The following is a 26,095-nucleotide window of genomic DNA, read 5'->3' as shown; positions in this document are numbered from 1 at the left end:
TCTGGGTCTTCTTTTTCTAATCATCAGAAAAACCATATGAGGTGAAGAACGTTGTTATCCTCAGTTTACAGATGAAACGTGGGGCTTGGAAAAGGCATTTATCTAACATCATCACACGGCGCTGACTGGGCAAGTGCCAGAGCAAGATTCGAACCCAGGCAGCATGGCCCCAAAACCTGTTGTATTAGTCAGGATTCTCCAGAGAAACAGAACTAATAGGATATTATGTGAGTGTATATATATATAGATATATAGATATATAGATATACACACATACACACACAAAGAGATTTATTTTAAGGAATTGGCTCATACGATCACATGATCCTGGTAAGTCCAAAGTCTGCAGGGTGGGCTGGCAGGGTAGAGACCCATGGAAGAGGCATGGATGACCATGCAGGTCACATCTGAAAGTCATATGCTGTAGAATTCCCTCTTACTCCTTTGTTCTATGCAGATCTTCAGCTGATCAGATGAACCCCACCGACATCAGGAAAGTCAATGTGCTTTACTCAAAGTTCACTGATTTAAATGTTAACCTCATCCAAAAACACCCTCACAGAATCATCCAGCATAATGTTTGACCACATATGTGGGCACCATGGCCCAGCTAAGTTTAAACATGAAATCAACCATCATTGCATTTAACAAGGCACTCAATAATATTTTTAAAAACATTACTTCCCCTCAAAACATTTCCTTTTGTTTCCCTCATTTTAGTTAATAACAGAATTATCCACTTCGATGCCCAAGCCAGAAGTGAGAGTTACCTCTGACTCCTCCTTCTCCCTCACTCTGTATGTCCAATTGCTTGCAAAGATCTATTGATTCTACTTCCTCACAGTGCTGCCATTTGTCGCCTTACCTCCATCCTCGCTACTACAGCTTTATTTAAAGCCTTGTCATGTGTTGCCTGGACTATTGCAATAACCTACTAACTCATCTTGCTGCCTACAGATGGATTGAGTCTCTATGTCCATCTTTCAACCTACTGTCAGAGGAACCTCCTAAAACACAGGATCTGGTGATGCTGCTGCCCTGTTTTAAATCCTTCAATAACCTCCCTATCTCCTTTGTTTGGTAAAAAGGTCCTGTACAATCCTGTCCTCATTTATTTTCAAGACTTACCTCCCATTATCACCCAAAACAAACCTTGTACCTCACCTTACAAAAAAATTTGCATCCCCTTGAAATTGTCATTCTCTTCCTTGGTTCAAAACTTTTGCAAATGCTATTCCCTTCTGCCTCAAATGCCAGCCCCCTTTCCCCCCAGTCAGCTCAAACATAATTATTTTGTAAAAGGGTTTCCTGATCTCTCTTGGCAAAATAAAATACTTTTATGCCTGTCCTTCCAAAGTCTCAATACAGAATTTTCCAACCACTGCAAGTAACAACCTTCTAGACTGTAAATACCTGGGAGAGAGTGCTGTGTTCTCTTCATTTTGGTAACATGAACACCTGAAAACATAGTACCTAGATATATGAGACCAAATATCCTATACACATATTGGAGAGCTTAGCAGAGATACAATTTTCTTAGGAATACACTTGTGGTTTTTGCCCTCCCTTAGTGAAAAAAAAGTGCTTACTATCTCATAATGTAAAACATGACTTTAAAATCACTGAGAAGATGTAGCCATCCCAGAATAATGAGCCAAATAAAACTCTTTTCTTTGTAAATTAAAAATAAAAATAAATAAATAAATAAAATCACTGAGGATACCTAGAAGTAGCACGTAACTCTATTTTTCCTTGAGAAGAAATATAATAAGATATTTTTGGTCTTTCAGTGGTTAAAAAGATGTTTCCCAACCTCTAAGGAGAGTTTGTGACCAAGGAAGAAAGGATCAGTAGAACTTTGAAAATAGACAGAGCTAGAGTGGGCTGTCTCTTCAAGATACCTGCAAACACTAGAATCTTCAGACACAAAACAGGGTAGAGGTTGGAATCTTTTAAGGAAATAAAGTAAAATGTAGTCCTCTTGCTGTCTCCAGCAGCTGTGCAGTTGAGTGCATGAAACGTGGGAGTACACAGGGAAACTAGGTGCACTCTAGACCGTGTTTGTTATGGTAAACAACACATAAAACCACAGGGCACTTTCAGTGTAAAGGAGATTAGCTTTACCGTTCTCTGTGGACACAAGACTATCAATAATCTGGGGAGGTGTGACATAATTGTGTCACATCTACAGAAAGGAAGAGAAGGTCATTATCCGGGGAGACAGAGATTCCAGGTCTCACTTACCTTGGCGAAGCCTGAGGACATTGAAAAGTGTTTCTGTCCCGTCACTAACTTACCCACCCATCCTGGTCTCTCTTTAGGAGTTGCTGCTACTGAAGGCTAGTGGAGGCAAGACCACAATTCCAATGACAACAACATGCAGACTACTGAATATTTCAGGGTGAGAACACAATAACAAATCCTTATCACCATGAATGGGGAAAAGGTATGAGATGAAATAATGCATACCAAGAATGTTGGGAACCCGGAAACATAAATTCCATTGATGAAGCAGGTCCTTCTGGATCATAAAATTGACAGGAGGAAAGAAACAAAGCCATTTGTGCCAGAGAAAGCAAACTAATTTTTATTTCCATAACTGAGAAAGATATGTATCTAAATTCTAAAGCAATCTTTAGCATTCATCAATGAAAGTCTTTTCTATGAAGTACGCATTGTTTTGAATGCATTTATCTTTCTCTCTGGTCTCCAACTATGTGCATCTCCTCTTCCTTCAGCACTTAGCCTAACGTTTCTCCTTCATAAAGCCCGTTTGTAATAACCCTGGTTAGAACCAATCACCTTATCCTCTACACTTGTGTAGCTCATCGCCTTTACCTCTATCCAGCAATTGTTTTCTCATCGTGGCTGTAAGCTCTTTAAGGGTAACAGCCATCTCATTCAGTGTCCCTGTCCAGTGCCTGTCATAGTGCCTTGTCCATAGCCAGTGTACAGTACATCTTATTGAACGTGACTGAGGGACATCTCCTATTGCAGCATAAATAAATCAGGGTTCTGCTCCTGTTCCACCTTCATTAATCAAGTTCTACCTCTAGCTTGTGTTTACAAGCAAGGGAGAGAAAAGCTGAACTCACAAGCTCACACTGCTGAAATCAAGACCTGAAGCATATGTTGGTCCACATGGAGGGACCAATGCTAAAAGCCAGTGAGAAAACCAAGGTTCCTCCAAGGAAAAAATAAGAGTGGAAAGGAGAAAGCACGTCCAGCTAAAGACAGGTATGATAGCCACCCCACATCAGGAATGCCTCTGTCATTGGGCACTTCCTTAACTGTGACAGGATAGTAATACAGGACCCACAGCGGGGGCAGGTGAAGAAAGAGCACAAAGGAGCAGCAAAGAAGAAGCCTGCCTCATCTCCCACCCCCTTCTCCACTGCAGGATTCCAGCCTAAAGCATCCCCGAGCTGCAAGAGGAGAGAAACTTCCAGTTTGACTGAATTTCAAAGTTTTATTACACAGGATTGGACATTTTAATAACTGAAATGAAACTTTTCACATATTTAGAAGCAAGCAGAGGACTAAGAATGTGAGACCAAGCTATCTTCCAGATGGAGGTGGGGGGAACCTAGACCATCACACATGTAGAGTCAGTAGGAAGAAAAAACAGTAAAGAAGTTGCTGAAAACAAAGTTGAGCCTTGAGGACATTATGCTCAGTGAAATAAGCCAGTCACAGAGAGACAAGTACTACATGATCACACTTTCATGAGGTCTCGAAAACAGTCAAATTTATAGAATCAAAATGTAAAGTGGTGGTTACTAGGGACTAGGGGGAGAAGGAGATGGGGAGTTACTAATCAACAGGCATAAAGTTGCAGTCAAGCAAGATAAGTAAGCTCTCGAAATGTGCTGTACAACATTGCACCCATGTATTGTGCACTTAAAAATTTGTTGAAAGTAGATCTCATGTTTAGAATTCTTAGCACAATAAAATTAAATAAATAAAATAAAGTTGCAATTTTAAAATAGAGAAGTGTGGAGTCACGCCTATTCAATATGCCAGTTATATTTGCATTTTTAAGTCAGTTCTTAATAATAGGGCTTCCCCAGAGTACCTTTCCCCCTTCAGTAGTCCCAGAATATACAAGGCTTCTATATACAGCCCACAAAAAATTCCATTTTTTAAAAAAATGCAGGAATTAAAATGTCATTGATTTAGAAGCCATAAAAGAATTAAAATATCTTTGAAAATAGAGGATTCTGCCATTCTATGACAGCCAAACAAAATATCCAGTTCTTTTCTTTTGACCTGGGCTCCTCTGATTGCCATCCAATTAGCTAATGGTCAGAACTGACCCGTTGCTGAGAAACTTTATTAGGGCAGCTCTTTGACTACTGTGTTATCTGTGTATTTTCAATGACTGTATTCAATCTGTGGTGGTAGTGAGTGGGGTGTACATCTTGCCACAATAACTACTACGTAGGTAGACATGGCTTCCACCAATGAACACAAAGCTCGTAGGTTAATTCGTCTGGTTCCCAACACACAAGGGCTGATGGAGGCAGAACAGAATGCAGAGCCTTTCCAAAGTAGGGGAGAATGCCCCAAAAGAAGACTCTTCTTGTCTTTGAAACTGCTTTGCTTGTTGTCATTTAGATAGAGGCCAGAACTATTTTTGACAAATATTATGATTCATGGTTACATTTAGATCCTATTTTTCAGGGAAATTTTAGCTACTGTAACTTAATTTAACATATGTTAATAGAGCTCTATCGTGCCCCAGGCACTGATGAATAAGACCAGGTTGCTGATACCCCTGAGAAGGTCACAGTCTAGATGGAAGGCAGAGATGTCAACAGACTGACACCATACAGTGTGTGCAGAGGACATCTGCATGGTTCATCTGCCAGGCAGACTTTTCTCCTTATTCTAGAAAATCACCTCAATTTAGCCTTGAGGAATAACCCCTCCCTGGAGCTTTCATCATATGTTTCAAGTGAGGCTCACCAACCTTCTTCTCCCCAGCTCCAGAGATGTGCATATGGCCCACTTTAGCCTGGCCAAAGTGAATTGTGTTGTCTCCAGGCCACAGTGATTGCTTGAGTGATGAACTGTCACCTGGTCACAGTGGAGCCAAGCCTGGGACTTTTGCTGGAACATAAAGGAGTGAAGCATACACTGTTCACTAAAGTTGCTGTAGTGGGTTGAATGGTAACACTCCCCAGAAGATATGTCCACCTGGAACCTCAGAATGTCACCTTATGGGAACTCAAGATGAGATTATCCTGCATTAGAGTGAGCCCTAAATCTAATGATGAGTGACCTTACAAGAAACAGAAAAGAAGACACAAATACACAAAGAGGAAGGCGATGTGACAATGGAGACTGAGATTGGAGTTATGCAGCTACAAGCCAAGGAATGCCAAGAATTGCTGGCAGCCACCAAGAGCTAGGAGAGAGGCATGGAACAGATTCTCCCTCAGAGGCTCCACAAGGAGCCAGTCCTGCCAACACCTTGATTTCTGACTTCTGGCTCTACAACTGTGGGAGAAAAAAAATTCTGTTTTTTTAAGCCACCCAGTGTGTGGTAATTTGTTAAGGCAGCTCTAGGAAACTAATGCAGTTGCTGAGCTGGCAGTATGTAAGCGTGCAGCTGCTGGTGGCCATATTCCCACCATGTGGAAAAAACTGAGAATGAAGCCAACATATAAGAAAGCAGAGCCCAGAGCTGGAGCAAGACACACTCCTGTAGACTTCATTTTAAAATGTGGAGCTAAGCTTACCTGAAGTCAGATTTACTCCTAGACCTTTTAAGTTCCTGAATCCTAAATTCCCTTGCTGGCTTAAGTTTGAGTCCTGACTGAGACAGTGAAATAAATGCTTTCTTTACTAAAGGTATAAACAAAGTGTTGCAATCACAGAAAAGAGCTCAACTCTACTTAAGAAAATCCAGGAAGGCTTCACCGAAAAGGTATCATTTATGCTGGGTCTTAAGAATGAGAATCATTCCAGATAGACACTGGGGATATAGCATTTGCAGCAGACAGAAGAGGGTCAACACAAGCACATCAGAAAATGCAAAGGTCAAAAGAGTAGAACAGGAACACAGTGGGTGATGGGAGAGGGAAGGAAAAGCAAGAAAGTAGGCTGTGTGCAGAGCATTGTCTCTTTGTCCCCTCTTGCAGCTCGACAAGGCAAGGATGGGAAACATGACTACAGAAACCACAGTCTGCAACCTCAAAAGAGAAATAATGAGAGGTAGTAGAAAGGATGTGCACTTTGGAGTCAGAGAGCCCAGAGTTTCTGTCCCATGCTATGACTTACTAAGTTCTTGGGCTGTTACATGCTTTTATTAAGACTTGGTTTTCCCATCTGTAAAATAGGGATAATAACTGCCTCACTCCATAGATGGTACATGTAAAGTAAGCACTAATAAATATTAGTTTTCTCTCCTTTCAATGACTTATCTAAGGAGAACGTTAGATATGGGACAATAAGACATAAAAAGAGACAGAGCCTTCTTCCATTGAAGCTTTATTAAGACTTTATAAGCAAACAATTCACATTTAATAGAATATGGTCCATGTTGAAATTTATAAATCAGAAGTAGTTAAGTCAAATCATAATTTTGCATACTTTAAATGAAAGATGCACTAAATTTTTTAGAGACCAAAGTGTCAAATCACCCATTCCTATAACCCTTGACTATGTGAACCCAGAAGTGTTTCTGGAAATGCCACTGTATTATGAGAGAAGAAAATCTTCAGAAAACTGCATAATGATTAATGAGCCTTAAAATTAATCAGTAACACAAGAAAGTAAAAAAAAAAAAAAAAGCAACAAGAAATATGAGTTAAGGGGGGAACATTTACAGCTATTAATAAGAACACTCTAAATTACAGTTTCTCTTAGTACCCAGAAAAAATATCAGTAAAGCTCTCTAAATGGATTTAAAAAAAAAAAAAAAAAAAGGAACAATAACCTGGGGGCACTGACCTTTTCAACTCTTTTTACTGAAGCATTACTTGGAGTGAATTTTTTTTTTTTTGACTAGTAAGGGGATCACAACCCTCGGCACAGTGTCATCTGCACCATGCTCTGCCAGTGAGCACACTGGCTATTCCTATATAGGATCCAAACCCATGGCCTCGGCACTACCAGCGCCACACTCTCCCTAGTGAGCCACGGGGCTGGCCCTTGGAGTGAAATGTTGCCAGAAAATAACTCACCTGATGTCCCAACCCTAAATCATCCTTTCATGGGAACCATATAGTTGTCCTGGACACACCCATCCCAATCGAAGGGTTCCAGGACACACCATGCTGTTGGCCAAGATGTCTTAAAGGACTTTTGTTTCAATGGCGTAGATCCCCATAGCATCAAGTGACCGAGTCCTCCAGGCCTGGGACTTTGTCTTTATTGCTATCTCACACACTTCCTGCCCTTACTCCCACTCCAGTCCAAGCCAATCCCAGCCCTTGCCTGGAGACCTGCAACACATTTCTAACTTATTTTCTGCTTCCATCTTGCCCCTGCAATCCAAATTCTGCACATGATCTTCCTAAAGACTCAATCGTGTCATGTCACTCTCCAAATGAAACACCCTCGAAGGCTTTCCACTGCATGAGAATGAAATCCACTCTTCCAGCCATGGTCTACCCAACTGGAGTCAGTCGAGCCCTTGATGGCTCATCTCACACGCCACCACCCTTGCTGTGTTCCAGCCACACCGGCTTCCCAGCTATCTCTCAAATGAACCATAAACATGCATTTGTTCCTTTCTTAATAAGACACGATTTATAATTACTAACTTGCATTTGTAATTCTTAGCTTGTTTACTTTTTTTCTTTTTAAATCCGTCTCCTCACTAGACTGTAAGCCTCTGGAGGCCAGGACCAATCTGTGAATTCACAGCACCTAGCAGAGTTCTTGGAACTTCTCATGGGCACCAATCATGTGTTGAATGGGTGAGGAATAACCAAGCTCCCCAGGGCCTGGAGTCATGACTCTAAATATCGGAAGCTCTAGACCTTCAGGACATCTCGCAGGCATGAATCATGTCACGTATTTACACACCTGGAACACTTATAGCACATCGAAAAAGGAGAAATAGGAGGAATACATTTAGCAGATTTACCTACTTTCTGACTTTGCATCCATCCTATTTGTCAGACGTACCAGAGCTCTGGTCCTTAACTCAGCCTTGCTCCACCAGAACTGTAGATCTACCATCTGGTTCTGGTTCTCAAGTTTAGCAATCTAGGCATCAAACTTGCTGTCATCTACTTAAGCTACTGCTTCCATTTCCTGATTTAAACCTGGCCCTGAACTCTGGTTGCCTCACTCTTTCTCCTTCCCATGTACCTTCCTATTGCAGACCTGGCCAGCCATGCCCCCAGGCTCCATGTCTTCCAAGTGCCACCAGGAAGAATGTGATACCAAACCCAGAACCTGAATCATGGTCTCACTCTCTGCTACAGAGTACTTTGATGTGGACTGGTAGCCTGCCCATTTGCCTTTCTCTAAGCTGCCTATTTTCTGTCCCCAGGATACACTCACCTGCTGTGTGTCCATTTATGCACTCATTTAACAAGTATTCTTAGAGCATCTTCTAGACTTGCAACTACACACTAATCAAAGACAAATAAGGTATGCTCTCTGCCTCTGAAGGAAGAGAGAAAAGTAATGAAAACACAAAGTAGTAAGATATCTACATGGTAACAAAGAAACTGACCAGGTGTTCATAACAGCACACTCCTCTACTTTGACTTGACAGAACTTTAGCCAGAATTCTCTCCTTCCTGCAGGACACTGAACTCTGCCTCCCCAGACCTGAGCAAGCACTAATAACTGGAACATGTCCCCCTTATGAGATTCTCCTGAGAATCGGCTAAACACAGGAGGGCACTTTCCTGTTAGACCCCACTGGTCATTCCTCCCTTGCTTGTCCAAACTTCCCTTTAAAACTTTTTAAGTTTTTGCTTATCCTTCTGTACCCTGTAAAAGAAAAGCCTTTTTCTCTTTGATTTTGCATAACTTGCAGATCTCTGAGATTGCATTTCTGAGATCTGTGGTTCTCTCTATTGCAGTAGTCTTTCTTCTGAATAAAGTCTCTCTTTATTTAAGTCTGGATTTGTTTTCATTTGACAGACACACAGAAGAGAAACCTAACCTAACCTAGCTGGGAGGCAGAGGGGATGGAGATCAGAGACAGCTTCCTGAAAACAAACCGAGAACAGAAGGACAAAGAAATGTTAACCAGACCAGCATAGGGTTCAGGCAGGAATTCCAGACTGAGAGCTGACATGCATGACTCTCTTACCAGGTGGTAGTATATTGGGGTCATCACCAAGACTGTCATCTCTGTCCTATGCACCACATGCCTAGATAGAATACTTCACATCGCCTACATCCGCCTTGTTTCCTTACATGAGCACCTAGAGAGTGGGCCTGTCTCCTCCCCCGGCCCAGACCTATCCCTCTGTATGTGCCCACACAAACACATGCACACGTATACTTTTCCTTTCACATGTGTGCCCCTTCCCCCCAGCATGCCATGGACACTTCAATTGAATTCCAGCTTCTCAAGAACACCCCAGGGAGCAAGTCGTCTGTGTGACAGATGCAGGCCCTCTCTCAGCCTTTCCATGGACTCTCTATCTGAGGCATCTCACCTGTGGGCTTAGGCTAAATTCCCACAGCCTAGAGAGACATGAGACTAAAAGGACACAAGAAATGTAAAGGCAGTAAGCTTGACCGGAAGCCGATCCTACGAGGGCAGGAATCAGGCCTGATTCATTCAGACCATATTCCTACCACCTACAACACATAGTAGGGGCTCAAATATTTGTTAAATGAAATGTCACATCAGCTCACCTGAATAGCTCCATCTAACATAGGATGTCCTCTGGCAATAACATCAAGCAACATTGTGAAGGGGAACACAATGGTTTGCCCTCCGTGATATCAAACACGAAAGGCTAGCAATGCACTCTGAACATCCCTCTTTCCCTTAATAGCCATTATGTGCATGCCAGCCGTGATACATGATGCAAATGTGACTCCAGAGTCGTATGGCTGTGAGTACCACTGCCTGGAAGTGTATCTGAGCTCTAACAAGAGGCATTATTTTTTTTCTCACTGCTACAACTGCCAGAAGATATGTTTAAATCATTACTTAAAATTCCTTTCCTGACTAAACCTCTTCCCAGAGCTGTTAACAAGAGAGAAAATGTGCTGACTTGAGTTTCACTTTCTCTCCTTTCCCCTGCTTTCCCCTAGCAGGGCCCCCAATGAATCATGAAGTGATTACCTTTGGTCAGGTAACAGTGAAAGGAGCAAAGAAAGAAGCCCAGTATCTATCAAGCATGCAGATGCCGGAGAATAGAGACTGTGCAGCACAGTTGTGCCAAGGGACATAACCCTTGAAATAACTGGCACCTTATTTCAACCAACTATTTATCTTATAGCCTGATGTTATTATTCTCAAGCCATTTATTTTCAAGAAAACTATAATTGTTGCTTAGTTGATAAGTTATGAAGTAAACTGGGAAAGCACCCTCCTAATTCTCAGCCAACTCTTTTAGAGCCTACAAAAATGACATAAATGGATTCTGATGTTGCTTCATTTCTGCAGAAGGGTGTTTTTATAGTATGTTCTTCTAGCATCACAGTAAAGTGCAGATTGCACTTTAAAGCACTCATCTAGTGCATTTCCAAACAGAATGGCTTTAACAAAGAAATGACTTTGGAAAGGAAAATGAAAGAACATGATTTCCTTAGGGCTAAGCATACCTCTGGCCATGACTTGGGCATTTAGTTGTGAGGTGTGCAGAGACCAGCTTGAAAGAACAAGGGGAAACAGGGCTGGCTAACCTGATTACAGAAGCGACCCCTCAGGGGCACCTAGGTAGTCTGAGGCCCACAATTCGTCTAAATGACCAGGACGAATATGGGCTTGGTTCAGACAGAACTCCACAAATAAGTACTCAATCCAGCAGCCATGATCAGTGTTATGGATTGAATTGTATACCCCAAAATTGATATGTTGAAGTCCTAACCCATAGTACCTCAGAATGCAACCTTATTTGAAAAGAGTCATTGCAGATATAATTAATTAAGATGAGGTCTTATGGGGTAGGATGGGCCCCAATCCAATATGACTGGTGTTCTTCTAAGAGGGAAATTTGGACATAAACACACACACACACACAGGGAGAACACCTTTGATCTCGGACTTCTAGACTTCAGAACCATGACACAATAAATTTCTGTTGTTTAAGCCACCCAGTTTGTGATACTTTGTTACAGCAGCCCCGGGAAACTAATACAGTTGGCAACTGGAGTAAGGTAGCAGGAAGAAAGTAACTCAAATAACTCATCTGTTGATGTGGCAGATTCTGGCCCTTTCTGAGTATAGGAATTTCTAAGAGAGAGAGTCAAAACAGCACCTGAGGCTGAATTCCCTTATGCCAGCGATGTCATATCTATTCATTCATAGTGTCAGATCAAAGGATATGACACTAAAAGAACATGAGAAATATAAAGGCAACAAGCTATATGGGCTCAGAACCCCAGCACAAACTAGGGGCCAATACATAGCCAGGGTTGTGCTCAATGGCTTCTTGCAGAGTCAGACCTTAGCAGCTGAGTGACAGGCAGAGAGTCAGACACTTCCTCCAATCAGGTGAAAGTTGACAAGGAGCACGTGGTGTGTCATGGTCCAAATCTAGGAGGCCAAAGTCTGGGGCTAGATCTGCCACCAAGGATCTGGAGCATAAGTCAAGGTTGGGTCAACACTGTAAGTCTGCAGTGAAAGAGAGGTTCAGGGCTTACCCCAGGGTGACCAGGTACAGGATCCATCATGGCAAAACCATCCCAAACCCTGGAACTTGTGGGTTATGGCTGAGTACAAACTACTGGCTCTGGCTCAGACTCAGGAACTGAACAGAACTGAAACTGCTGCCAAGGGCATGAGTGATGCTGGGTAGGAGTGATTATGGAAAACAGGAGTCAGTGCTGCCAGAGCAAGTCATATGCCGATTGTCTATAAGTGGCTACATCTGAATAATCATCAAAAGATGAATAAGAATTGTCAGACACAATGTATATTTTACACATATTAAACATTTCACAGGTATATACTACATACTACATTATATTCTACATTTAATTTTATGTGCTGCTTTTTTTTCCCCTCAGGAAACTATGTTTCTACTGAAGTTATCTAAATTAATTTAACTCACATCACACTGTGAACTCCCTTTGAGCTTGGGGTCTACAAACTGCCGCCTCCCACTTCCTCATGCCAGGTCTTTTTGTTATACGAACTGCAGGATGCCCTTTCTCTGGGCATTGTTTTGTGACAATGTCTCTAAATGATGCTTCCATTAAGGCAAGGATCACATTAATTTGTAATTGTTTGTTTGCATCTCTGCCTCCTCTTACACACAGTGACCTGCTGGGAAGCAGAGGCCAAGATTCATCTCTGCATCCACAAAGCCTAGCACAAGTAAGACCTGATAAATGCCCTACAAATGCTCACTGAATCGATTAATACCTAGAAGGCTCAAAATGGAAAAGGAGCAAGTAGATTTGGTGAGCCAATCATGATGGGTATTTAATTAATTCATGTATTCAACTACATGCCAGCACTATTCTAGGTAGTATATTAGTCATGCTAATAAATAAAAATAAGATTGGTCATTGCTAGGAGATACAGAGCAAGTTTCAAAAATGATAAGTACAGGCTGCCTCTAATTGAGCACGTACTGAAACCTCAGCATTGCCTTCTGCTCAGTGAGCAAACTAGATACAGGCTCAGAGCAGTAACACCACTTCTAGGTCACCCACTGGTGTGTATGGGCTCCTAACGTGATAAACATTGGCAGCTGTTGAGCAGTAGTCATAAGCCACATGTTGTTATGTATGAGCTCATTCAATTCCTATATATTTGCTATCCTCATCCTACACATGAGGATATTGGGGTACAACATGATTAAGTCAGTCATCCAAGGCCCCATTGCTATAATATGACAAATCTGGAACACAAACCCAGGCAGCGAGAAGCTCTTAACCACTCTCCAGCACTGTTTGGCTAAGGAATTAGGGTTGAGCTGAACCTACAGATTACATAGACTTTGGTATTTACCAGCAATAAAAAATTGACTTCTAAATAGCTTGACAGTATCATAGCCCCTAAAGGTTCCCCTTTAGGTCACACATTAGCAAAGAAAATGCATAAACCATTGTTGGAAACATCTCCACCTTTCAGTTCCCAGAGCCTGAGCGAACCTGACTTCTAGCCTCACATTACCAACACAACCATGAATCTGGTGGCAGTGGCCATTCAACGGAAATTCCTGAAGCACCTGTTGTGTGCCAGGTACTCTGTTGAGTATTGGGAGGTTTTCTCTGGGGAAAAAAAATCTGGTAGAAGAGATACAGAGAAATCTGCATTACAGTCAGAGTGAAGTGGTACCACAGGGTTAAACACAGGGACTTATGGAAGCACATTGGGAAAGATGAGGTGAGATACCCCAGACTTGTACTGTAATCTCAACCCTTTTAACGTGGCAACTGAGTGATCAGGCCCAAGCAAGGACAACTTTCAGGTGACATAATAAGTAATATTTGGCAGCTGGGGGTGACAAGAGAATAAGACTTAGGATAGAATACCTTCCATGGAGATTACGGAGGTAAGGAGAAAAGATAGGGTAGGGGGTCAGAAGCCACTCAAAATTCTCCTCTCTGGATCTTTCAAGCAAAATTGCCACATAGGTTAAGTTTGAAGGTAATTAACAAATCAAGCAAAGCCCTCTCTGCTATTTCAAATATCCTACACACTGAGAAATAACACCCACCATCCTTATAACAATATATAGATTTGTCATGCCTTGGGAGAAAAAAATCTGTACTATCCCCATTCTTTTCATTAGTAATACTTGATACTAAAAGCACTTTAGAGTTTATAAAGAACATTTGCAAGTATTATATTAGTTGATAATTACTGATCAGAGGGCCCCCATTTTACAAACAAGGAAATTAATCCTCAGAGAAACCCATTAACAAAAGTTCATAGTTAAAGAAGAGGGATTTGAAGTTCTTCCAACTCCAAGGTGGGTTTCACTGCATGAAATGGCCATTGTTTACTAGAACTTAACTACAGCTTTTTAATCATAGGTTTAAAAGCACTTATTTGAATGCTGTTTGCTATTTTACATTAACAGCAGCTATTGCTACTTGGCAGTTACTAAGCCCTAAATATTAGGAAAGGCCAGGGTGAAGAACAGCTTTGAAATGACACTCTATTTGATCAGTTCTGCAGTAATTGTTAAAATCATATACACTTTCTTTGGATCCCTTTAAAGCCTCTGCAGTATCGCTGCACCTGCAGTTCCAATTTGCAATTTCTTCAGCCCTCCTTTGAAGTTATTCTTGCCAATTACCTGGTGTTAATATTAATTAAATGTGATTTGCAACTTGAAATGTGGTGTTACCAATGGAACTCAGCTACAGGAATATAAAGTAAAATTTCCAATTGAAATAAAACGTTTCCTTTCATTCATAGTATTTTACAACATTAATACTTTTGTCAAATTGATTTTTGCCTTCTGGAAGTCATGTTTCCAAAGCAATGAACATCTGAGGTGGAAAGCTGTTCTTTATCTACTCTTTTCTTTTTCTCATTGAAAATACTTAGTTTTAATCTTAACGTAAATTCATTTCAGTGAATAGGAACTTGGTTCTTATTTATAATCCAAGAGCGAAAAAAAAATGCTTTCTTTTAAAACTATACTAAGAAAGTTTGAAAATATGATTAGTGGATACTTCAATTGTATAATATGAATGAGATTTCCCTCATTTTATTGCTGACTCTCATGAAAAATAAATCACTATCAAGTTTTTCAGCAAATGCCAGTCATTTTATATATTTTAAAAAAAGAATTAATTAAGTTGGTTTATTGCATTAACATTTCAAACAGAATCTGCCAGTCCAACGACTTCTATGGTCCCTTCCAACTCTTGAGATTTTAAGATTCTGAACACATGTCAGACAGTAGTCAAAAGCTTCCAGCATTTGCAAATTAGGGGGGAAAAAGTCATGTGTAGTAGAAGATTTGACAGAATCAGGTCTATTCTGCCCCCTGTAATGTATGCAATGACAACTCGAAGGCCTGTCATCTTCTATAAGCCCTTCATAAACATGATGACTGATTAAAGGAGGTGTGTCTCCATAATGTGCAAATCCACAATGGAAAGATATAATGCTTTCACATATTCCTTTTATCTTCAAAGATAAAGCTTTAGCTTCCTTGCCCCTTATAATGATAGCGATAACATTAACATTTATTATCCTGTCTTCTTTTAAGAATAATATAATAAGGTAAGACAAAGAAGTAAAAGAATCTCTCTAAAGACTCAGGGAAGTCATTTACTGAGTCACAATCTACAAGCCCCAGAGCTTATGATGGAAAAACATGAATGAATATTATCAACCCTTTTATTACAATATCAGTGAGACATTATATTAAATAACTAAAACAAGACAGAAATAGAGAACTGTGGTCCTACCAACTCAGAATGTGTAACTTGGGGGACAGATAAGTTTTAGCCAACTAAGTTATTCTCTTCCCTCAAGCCAAAAGAGACCAAAGGGGAGAATAAAAATAAATTAGGCCAGAAAGGACTCTGTGAATGCTCATAATTTTCCAAGTATCAATAAAAAGAAAAGCTTCGTGGAATTGCACAAAGTAAGGCAGTTGAATAGGCTGCACACACCACCTGTACTGGAAGTGCCCACTGAGATCCTATGGGGAAGCTCCTGTCTACCTAGAAGCCGAGGAAAGCCATACACTAGGATCCCACCACATACTCCAGTCTGGAACCCTAAATTATCCATTAGGTCACCCCATCCACCCAAGTAGTCAGGGTTGAAAGAGGAGACATATGATCCACTCCAAAAGGAACTTTTGAACTGGTTATATCACAGGCTTCTCCGTTAACAAATTCTGTATGCTTAGACCCTTCTCATCCTTGTTGCTAAAGTGTTGTCCTCCTGGCCTACCTCCTACCCCTGTCACTGGAAGCTATCCCCCTAAATGCACCCTTCTTCACTATTACCCCCTATTATGGGTTGAACTGTTTACCAAAATGATACGTTGAAATCCTAATCCCAGTACCTCAGAAGGTGAACTTTTTTGGAAATAGGGTCACTGCAAATGTAATTAGTTGAGATTAGGTCATACTAGAGGAGGGGGGCCTTCAGTCCAATATGACTACATCCTTGTAAGAAAAGAAGACACAAAGACAGACACAGGAAGGGAGAAGAAGATCATGTGACGACAGGGGCAGAGATTGCCAGCAAACAAAAGAAGCTACAAGAGGCAAGGAAGGATTCTCTCCTACAGGTTTCAGAAGCAGCATGTCCCTGCTGACACCTTGATTTCAGATTTCCAGCCTCCAGAACTGTGACACAATCAATTTCTACTGTTTTCAGCTACCCAATTTGTGGCACTTTGCTGTGGAAGCCCGAGGAAACTAAAACACCCCCTCTCAAGGACACTACTTGATTCTCTGCCACTATACCACACACGGTCAGCTATGCCCTCTGGCAAAAGTTCCTGGTCTCTTATGAAAAACTGCTCAACATCCTTGAATTTTTCCTGAAGAACTCCTACCAACTTCCATAGTGGAAAGCTCCTCCAGAGGAGACTCTCATGATCACAAACCCATCACACGAGAACACTCTGCCTCATTCTCAGCTTCCTATTGCTGCATCTAGGCCGTTATTCCCACACCTTTATATTAGAGCTTTTCTGCTGAGTCTATCCTCAACCCCCTTTGCTGTATGTGTTTTACCCTGACAACTACCTTTGCCTCCTCAATTATCAATTTTATGAGAATGAGCTCCCGATGTACATCTCAGTTCCTGCTGGCTCTAGACCAATGTTCCTTGCTGCTCTTTTCCACAAAGATATGTACTGGTACCTAAAGTTTAGTCTGTTCATGACAACAGTCATGCTTCCCACCCCAAACCAACCTTCCCATTCGACTCTCCCTTTTCTGTTTATGGTACTTGCCTTCTCCCAGTTGTTCAGGTATGGAATTTCGAGTTCAACTTTAATTCTTTTCTTACCCTCAGGCTCTGTATCCAACGAGCTACTAAATTCCATAGACTCCACCTCACAAATGTCTCTCAAGTCTGTCTTCTCTTCCATTTCTATTACCACTGCCCTTTATAAGGCCAAGACTGATAATGCAAAGTCCTCTCAACTGGTCTCTCCATCTTCCACTTCTCATTAATTCAATCTTAAATACACATCCAGATAGATCCCTCTCTCCTCAGCAGTTTCCTCCACTGTCTAGAATATTAAAGATAAAACAGACACCCTATGATTTCAAACTCCCACTTGTATATGTGTAAAACCTTCCAATTTTATCTCCCATACCTTACTAGGCTCCAGTCAAATTGTGCCATTTGCTGATCCCAAATACATGTTTTTGCCTTCTCCAATAAAAATCCCATAGTTAAGAGATGTCTTGTGCTTACCCTACAGCAGATAGGACATCAAGGGGCTAGTTGTCTTTATTTTATCAAGTATCTCCTATCCCTCTGTCCTTCAGAAGAATCCCAACTAGAGAAGAGCCATCACCAAGATCTGTTCACGAACATCATTTCCTCATAAACTCCATTCTCCCAGATTCACAAAAAAAAACACTTCGCCAAGTCTCAGTTTGTTGAAGCGAAAAACGTTCTAATCAAATTGTACAAGCAATACATCACTAAACAGATTTTCATTTCACTATCATTTCATTATGATCTGTCTGAATTAATCAAAAATAAGACAAAGGAAGCCTCAATTGATACTGAAATTTCTTAGCAATTTGTGTCGCTAAATAGATAAATTCAAAACAGAGCATGCGAAAGTTTATTAGAGATGGGAAAATACATAATTTTATTAATAGGTAGACACTCCAAAAAATTAATTTATATATCTCCTCATTCAAGCTGCTCATGTTTTTAAAAACACACTACTAACATGGTGACAGAGATGTCCTCAATGTTGCACTAAGAGCTGCAAATGTTACAGAACTAATGAATTTTCATTAGAGTCATCAGATAATTTCAGAATGGGTTAAGTTCCCACCATGGCTGTTCTCATTAATATCGTTGTCATGTAAAAGGTTTAATTTTCAGCTATTTTTGTTCTGGATAAAATCTTTGTCATTAAAATGAGGGATGATTCTGATATTTAATATATTCCACGGCATACTCTAGTGTGGTGCTAATTTGGCCTTGTCAGTATTCTGCATCTTAATTGACAGTCCGTCCTTCCTCCATTCCCCAGAGAAGAGAGAACTGAAATAGAATGGACAGCCAATCAAGCCACAGAATACTGCAAGGACCAACACAGAAGAAACATGTTGCTCTAATCAGGAGCATATACAAGGCACTAAAATTATTTTCTCCCCTACTAATGACTAAGATAGAAACAGGAATAATGAATGGCGCCATCTGAATCCTTTCATGTGACAGTACTAGCAAAGTATAGCAATGCTCCCTAAAAAGTCAAAACTAAGTAGGTCTCATTTTAGTCAAAAGAATAAAACTGTGCTCTCACTTAGCTTTTAAAGCAATGCATTTTATCAGATTCTGCAACAATTGGCAAATTAAATCCTGTATTGGGTTTTTCATAGTAATCTGTTTCACGCACACAAAATGTGTCCTGGTGTTGAAGAATATCCAGGAACACTGCAGAAAACTTATTTCAGTACATACTCCATTAGTTTCCTTCTCTTGTTGAATTATCACTCTGATAAAAACTAACATCAGCTACTTAAATAATATATTAACCCTGCTTCCAGAAGCTATTGTTTTCATTGGAGTAGGCATTACCTCTAAGGAAAAACTTGGGATTTTTATCCAAGGATAATATAATTTGTCATAATTTAAAGTTCAGTTGAATATCTTAGATCATTTTTATAGCATTAGTGAAACAATTTAAAATTCCAAAGAGCAAAGATTATGGCATCTTGGACACTTAGAGCAGGTGTGAATAATTGTCTGATTAAATCAATTAACCAAGTCTGTCCAACAAGATCGGCCTTTTCTACATTTTCTGTAACAGCACAAAAGTAGAACAAAATTAAATATACTAAATATTGTGTAATAAACTTTCATGCCCTGTTACATACAGGACAGATCTCAAGCACCTGCAAGTCTTTTGAGTAAAAATATTATTTCAATAACTTTATACTTTTCATCCTTTGTAATTATGGTTAAGCCCATGTCACTTCCATGATGAGTTGAAGCTTCCAAGAAAGACAATAAATTTATCAACATACTTTCTTCCTGCAAGTTCAAAATCACTGAAAAAGACCTAATAGACACTTTAATCTTTTCATAAAATATTGTTATTCTTATAAAAAAAATCACTTATTCTTAATAAGAATAATAGTACATCAGTAACAATAATGTCTCCTTTCACCCCCAAAGATATTGTTGTCTAATCAGTAATAAGATGTGTGCCATAAGTTGTGTTTTGTTTTGTTCTGCTTCCCCACCCCCCTCAAGTAGTGGGATGGATTTACAACTTCATAGGTAAATATACACATTGGTGAAATGCCTACAGAGATTTACATAAGCACCTTGGAAAAAGCCCAGGACGGAGCTTATCGGTAATTTGCTCTCATCAACTTTTTACATCTTGCCCTTCATCCCACTGTAAGCTTCAGAGTTTTAGGTAAGAATAGAAATGAAAAAAGTCAAATATGACAATAAGAATATTGCTTCAGTATAGCCTTGGGAGCTACTTCAGCATTGTTTTAAAATGATTACTAGTCTTAATCCCTCTAGTGCTGGATGTTAAATTCCACTGACTTTTTTTTAATTTAATGACTTGCTAATGTAAACTTCCATCTAGAACAATCAAACAGCATGTCATCTATTCACATTTACAGTGACTCTAATGTGCCAGCCAACTCCCTCGTCAAAACAGACAACTTTAAAATACGTTTGCCTGAGTCAGGAGTTCTATTTCCTAAATTAGCACCAAAGTGTCACCTTGATAGACCTATGAACAACAAAATCATTTATAATAAACTCAGCTTCCCTCTAGAGTGGACATCCTAGGTCATGCATCTGTAGGAGTTTTAATTATTCCATACAGATCAGAGAGCACTTGAAGATGCTCAGACTTCAGCAACCTGTCACCTCTAAATACAATCATCTAAAAAATATATTCTTACCAATCTCCCTCGAGATCTGGGTGAAGGCCTCCACACCACTCTCTCCATAGTTCCCCTCAGAAGCCAATGTTGACACATAATTCCATCCCAGTGCCGTCACAATGTCCACCATAGCTTGCGCTTGGTAGGAGTCAGGTGGGACCACACGAGAGAAAAAGTCATACCTGGTGTTATCACTTAGCTCTGGGGCTGTGGATGCATAGCTGATTTGAGGTATCTGCAAAACAAATGACAGGTCATTTCAGCCCATGAGGGATCTTAAAGAACAATGGATAGTCACAAGACTGAACAGTGAAAACTATGCCAGAAACTTAGACATATCAGCCTGAAGCCAAAATATAGTTTTGAGTTGGCCAGTTAGCTCAGTTGGTTAGAGCACAGCCTTATAATACTGAGGTCATGGGTTTGGATCCACATATTGGCCAGCCACAAAAAAAAGAAAAAAAAAGAAAAAAGAAACACAAAATATAGTTTTAAGACTACCAATTTAATTAGAAAGTATTTTATAATGGTCGGTGGGCTCACTTTCTTTCAATGCACAATATTACTAAACAGCAAGAAAGAATTTAGTTTTGCTTCAGTTTTCATTGTTTCTGAAGCCTAAGCAAACCATTTGTGCTTTTTGTTGTGGTTGCTTTTTTACTCTGAACCTGATAAGTTCTGGTGCAGAAATGAGAAATACGTAAAGCTGTAATACAAACAAGCATCAGAAAAGGTCACCTCTGAAATTGCCTTTGGCTTTAGGACATAAAGGCTATACAATGACTAATAGGAAATTTAATATGAGATTTTTTTGACACTTGATACTATCAGCCTTAAAAATTGCATTTTTGGTAAGTTGTTTTAAATATATAAATTTTCAAGTCTATTCACTGCTTATTGATATATTCATTGAGTACCATAAAAAGATTTGGGAGTAGCCAACTACATATCTTCTAATAAAAACACTTTTTCAACCCCCCATAAAAATCTCAAGAAAAGGAATCCAGACCAGAAATTCTTTAGAAAAAGAGACTATTTTCTGACATAACCAGGGTAAACCACTATACAACTTTTAAAACTAGGAATCTTGTGTCATTTCTCAATAATGTGGAGGGTGAGCTATGCAGCTGTGCATCCCATCACTTCTCTGCTGCCATCCTGCAGTGTGGATGCAAGTTCAGAGGTCAAAATGACTCCAAGATGCCCTAATTCAGCTTGTATGTTTGAAGATACAGGCTTGAATCATACATAAAAAATTAACTTTGCTCCACATCAAATCCTGAAGCTAGTGTCAGTGCTCAAAGAGGATGTCAGAGAGGTTGCAGTTCAGTCTTCCTGCACAGGGCTGCACACCCTGGGATCAAACGGTCACCCACCACCCTCTGGCCAGATGACTCCCAATCCACTTGGAAGTTTGGCTTTACTCTTGACTTCTTTAAAAGCCCTCAACATCCAAATAAACTCTCTAAGTATGGAAGTCTGACTGCATATTGGTGGCCAAGCAAAATGACCCTAAACTTCCCAAGATACAAAAGAAGTGCAATGTGCTTGGAGCTCTCCAGGGTGCTACAGGATCCACTCAGCTTCTGTGTAATCTGTACCTACCAGATTGGTTATGACAATGATTACTCAGTCTAGCCTATTTAACCCCCAGTTTTTCCTGGTTATGTTCTCCTAGTGAAGACCATGTTAACTCACTTATTAACACTATGGGACCATGAAAACCATCTGATCTGCCTCTTCCTGCCCTTTGCTTTATCTGTCAGATACACTGGCTTTATCTTGACAGATTGTTCCTTTGACTAGGCTTTGTGCCTTTGTACTGCATGACTGCTCAGCAAGGACACCCCTCCCAATCTCAAGCCACACACCAAACAGTGGCCTTTTTCACCTTTTCTGTTTGCTTCTGGAAGACCTGGGAAAGAGTGCACAAAGGATTCAGTAAGAGCTACCCCTTACTGGGGAAAAGTTTCCCAAAGATCAAAAGCATGTGCATTTCTATGTTCTAATGTAAGAGATTCGGCATTATGACTTTCACTTTGGAAGGAATTCTGTGTATGTCTGAGTGTGGTGTTGGGGGTGGGTGGGAAGCATTCTGCAGCAAATTCTATAGTGCTATACCATTTCCTTGTCCTATTTGGATACATAACCCTCCCATTTCCTCAGCTACTCAGAGTCCAGCAGTAAAATGTCTTACACAACCCCCACCCTGACTATAATAATGAGCCACCTCTTTCTAAAAATGAGCACAAAGTGTGAAAATTGAGTGTTTGAAACCAAAACTAATTATCTCAAATTACTATCTTCAGTCAGTCACTTCCAGGGCTGTTTAATTAGCAGTCAGCATCATGTTTAGGATTAATTAAACAGGTGTAAAGGGTGCATAAAATAAAAGTGCAGATAGAAGATGGTCGTTTGATTAATTTGGTAATAGAGTTTCTCCCCAAAGTCTTGAAGAGTTTTCTCTTTGCAGACCAGTGTTCAGAAAAGTAATGTGAGTGTATGTGCTTGAATGTTCTTTTTTTTTTCTTTTTTTTTTTTTGCTATGTTGCACTCTACAATAATACACATCAGGGTACTGAGAGTATTTCAAGATAACATTTCAAGTTGTCATGAAGTCGCATCTTATTTTTATTTATGCTGTAGACCACTAAGCATTGGCTCATTAAACATTTTAATTTTTGTGCTCACATCTCCAATATTTCTACTATCCTCAAATTAAACCCCTACTGGCAACTGAAGTAGAAATTTTTTTTTAAGATCTGGAATGTTTCTTTTTCTTTTCCTTGCTGCAAATCCCCCTAACTATCCTCTTAACCATGGAGGTTTCATCTTCCAGAAACAAGAACAAAAAAAAAGATGTTGGGGGAGGGAGAGAAATGGAAAGGGAAATGAGAGGAAAAAAGAGAACATGCCAAGAAAAGAAGGTTTTAGAAAAAGCATCCTGCATCCGTTCCCTCGTCCTTTTTATATCATCCATCTTTTTAAAGAAATATTGTCCTTAATAAGCCTCTGTTAGCTCCTACTTGCCAACTTAAAGCATGAAATCCAAACTCTTCAATCTGGCTCACAAAGACCATCAGACTCTGTCCCACTCTCTCTCCTCCCTGCCTCACATCTTCTCTCCATGTTCCACCCTTGCTTGTGTTGTTCCCTGTGTAGGGAGACTTTTTGCTCTCCTCCACCTGGGCATCTTCTGCGCAAGTCCCATATCCAGCTCAAAAGCCACCCCACCCCCACCCCCCAGGAAGCTTTCACCCACTCTCCCAGAGTTGTCTTTTGCTGTTCCTTGCTCCCACGGCCCCCATCACTCAACATCAGAATCAGCACTGATGGATTATAATCCTCTCAAGACCAAACAAAGTCTCTGTTTCTTTATTTGGTATGCCTGACACCTCACAGAGCAAGTGCTCAACGAAGGTTTGGAGGTAATTGGTTAATTCAACTGTAGCAGGAAATTTAATACAGCCTCCTCCCCATTGTCTCTTCCCCCACCTTCTGCCACAATATGGTGCAGGCTCTTCTCTGTTTGCCCCTCTCAACTCTTCTCCATCCTGCTGTATGTCCTAGGAGGGTGCTCTCTATGACCACAACACCTGGGCTCTCTTGCCTGTGGCTTGCATACGAGTTTGGCCAGTGGGAGGCACCAGCAGGACATGGGAGGGCAGGACAAGGCAAATGTCAGAGCACTTATTCCCCCAGCTGCTTCCCCCAATGATGTGATGTTTCTCTCTCTGAGCCCTCACCCATAGCTAAAGCTCTTGCCAGAGTCTAGCGGCCACCTTCTACCCTCAGAACTGTCCACTGTTGCCAGTCCCTGAGAACTTGTCATCCCATGTTGGCTCCTTTGTGCCCACATCTTACATATAGTCCTTTCATCTCTCTTCCACTACCCCTCGAGTGTGCCAGAAGGCTGACTAACCACCCACTGTGACAGATCCCTGTAGAAGGGACAATCACTGCTGTGTTCCCCACCCTCAGCCTGCCCTAACCTCTCAGCCCTTCTCCATCCACTTCCCCTTCCAGCCTCCCCTGCCACTGTCCTTAATAACGTTTTCCTTTCCTTTCTCTTTCAGTCCTTCAAGGCATCAAACTGCATATTTGAAAACACCTGTCATTTTGCTTTTCTTCATTTCTTATTTTCTTTGTGCTGAAGTTTCGTAAGACGTGGTATAGGAGAAAGAGACACTGTTTTGGCCTCATGTTCCAGCTAAATTCTCTCTAATACAGTTCTTAACAGACAACTGTGTGTCTGGGGAGTTGTTTGATGCTTTGCCCAGCTGTTAATAAAGCTAATTACTTAATCTACAGTTAACTATCTGTTCTGTGAATCTTGGACACATTAAGAGATCCCAAAAATTTGACTTAGAGCTCAAGGAGGCTAAAATCTATTTCAAAAGAAATTCATGGACATGTAGATATACATATATTTTAATAGAAGTTAGCAGAGAGTATTGTCCTCTAGTGTCTGTTCTCCACTTATTGTAGATTGAAACATGGAACCTCTAAGTTTTACCTAACACTTGACCACTTAGAACAAGACTACATTTGCCAGCCTTCCTTGCAATGGTGAGTGTAACTTCTGAAAAGTGTCCTTAAAGGGAGAGAGCATGCCTTTCTCATGCCCCTCCCTCTTTCCTGCTGGCCAGATTTGGACATGACATCTAGAGTTCCCTTGGCCTTCTCAGGCCATGCCCTAGCAATGGTGAGGCAAAAAGCCATACCGTAGCCCAAACCATTGTGACATCTGGATTCCTAAGATCACCTGACTGTTCTTCCTTCTTCCATTCTTACCCTTTTCAAATCCATGCTACACCAGCAGCCAAACTAATTTTTTTTAATTAGATCTTATAAAAATCTTACTTGAAGCCCCTTCATCATCTCACCATTGATATTAGAATAAAGTCCAAACCTCTTGTCACAGGATCCTATGACTCGCATCTGACCACCTTTCCCCCTGCTCACCTGATCCAACCACACTAGTTTTCTTTTTGCTCTCTGACAAGACCAAGCCCTTTTTCTCACCCGGAATTCATGCATATCACTCTATACACATTCCTGAGTCTTTCCTGGTTTTTCTCATCTTTCAGCCTCAACTCAAATGTCTTCTCCTCAAACAGACCTTCTCTGACCACCCCATCTAACATGGTCTTCCCACCTCCTTTATTACCTCATCCCCCTCTTTATTTCCTTCCTTACTCTTTTCACAGCCTGTGTTAATCTGTATATTGTTTCCCTCACTAACATGTAGATTCTACAGGGATCTTCTCTGTGTTGATTACAGATGTAACATCAGTTCCTAGCAAACAGTAAGTGTTCAATAAAGACTCACTGAAAAAAAAGATGAATTCACCCATCAAGCACTAAAGTTACCCCTCTGTTATTTTCCTTCATGTATTCTAACTTTGAAAGATTTTCCATAAAACTATTTAAGGAAAAAGTCCCCCATTACCCATATTTTTTCTAATCAAAGATCTAGTTAGCTGCTAAAGCTTCTGATCAGCCTGAGACGTCTGTTTTTACCCACTGAGATGGCAGAATTCCAGTTCAAATCAACCAAGTGCCACTGCAGTTGCGGACTGTGCAGACACCGTAGGGAAGCACACAGCTGCCACTCAGCTTTTTGAAATGGCTATGAAAACTTTGTAACTATCTTGGCAAACATCTTGACAGCCCAGAGACTTCAATTTGTCATTAAAGAAGAAGAAGAATTACATTTCTAATCAAAGTCCAAAGTCACAGATAATATAACCATTTGCCCTTTCTTGTTCATCTTTATTTATAAGATGGATATTATGGACAGGACTAAAAGTGCTATACTCCCTCAAACTGACTGTGTCGCTCCATATTGCCTAAACTGGGTCTGACTGTTCATGACTGAGGAGTAAAAGAGGGGTTACTG

General features: G+C 40.5%; 1 protein-coding gene across 1 annotated transcript in view; it reads right to left on the bottom strand.

Moving 5' to 3' along the window:
• GRM8 (glutamate metabotropic receptor 8) overlaps window positions 1-26,095 on the bottom strand; it is a 774,682-nt gene that overhangs the window by 599,617 nt on the left and 148,970 nt on the right. Inside the window, exon 2 of the mRNA XM_063099623.1 lies at window positions 20,212-20,428. Coding sequence (XP_062955693.1) covers window positions 20,212-20,428 — 217 coding nt within the window. The remainder of the gene's footprint in view (window positions 1-20,211; window positions 20,429-26,095) is intronic.

This window comes from Cynocephalus volans, chromosome 6 (genome assembly GCF_027409185.1).
Source record: "Cynocephalus volans isolate mCynVol1 chromosome 6, mCynVol1.pri, whole genome shotgun sequence".
Classification (NCBI taxonomy): domain Eukaryota; kingdom Metazoa; phylum Chordata; class Mammalia; order Dermoptera; family Cynocephalidae; genus Cynocephalus; species Cynocephalus volans.
This window is presented reverse-complemented; position numbering and strand designations above follow the sequence as displayed.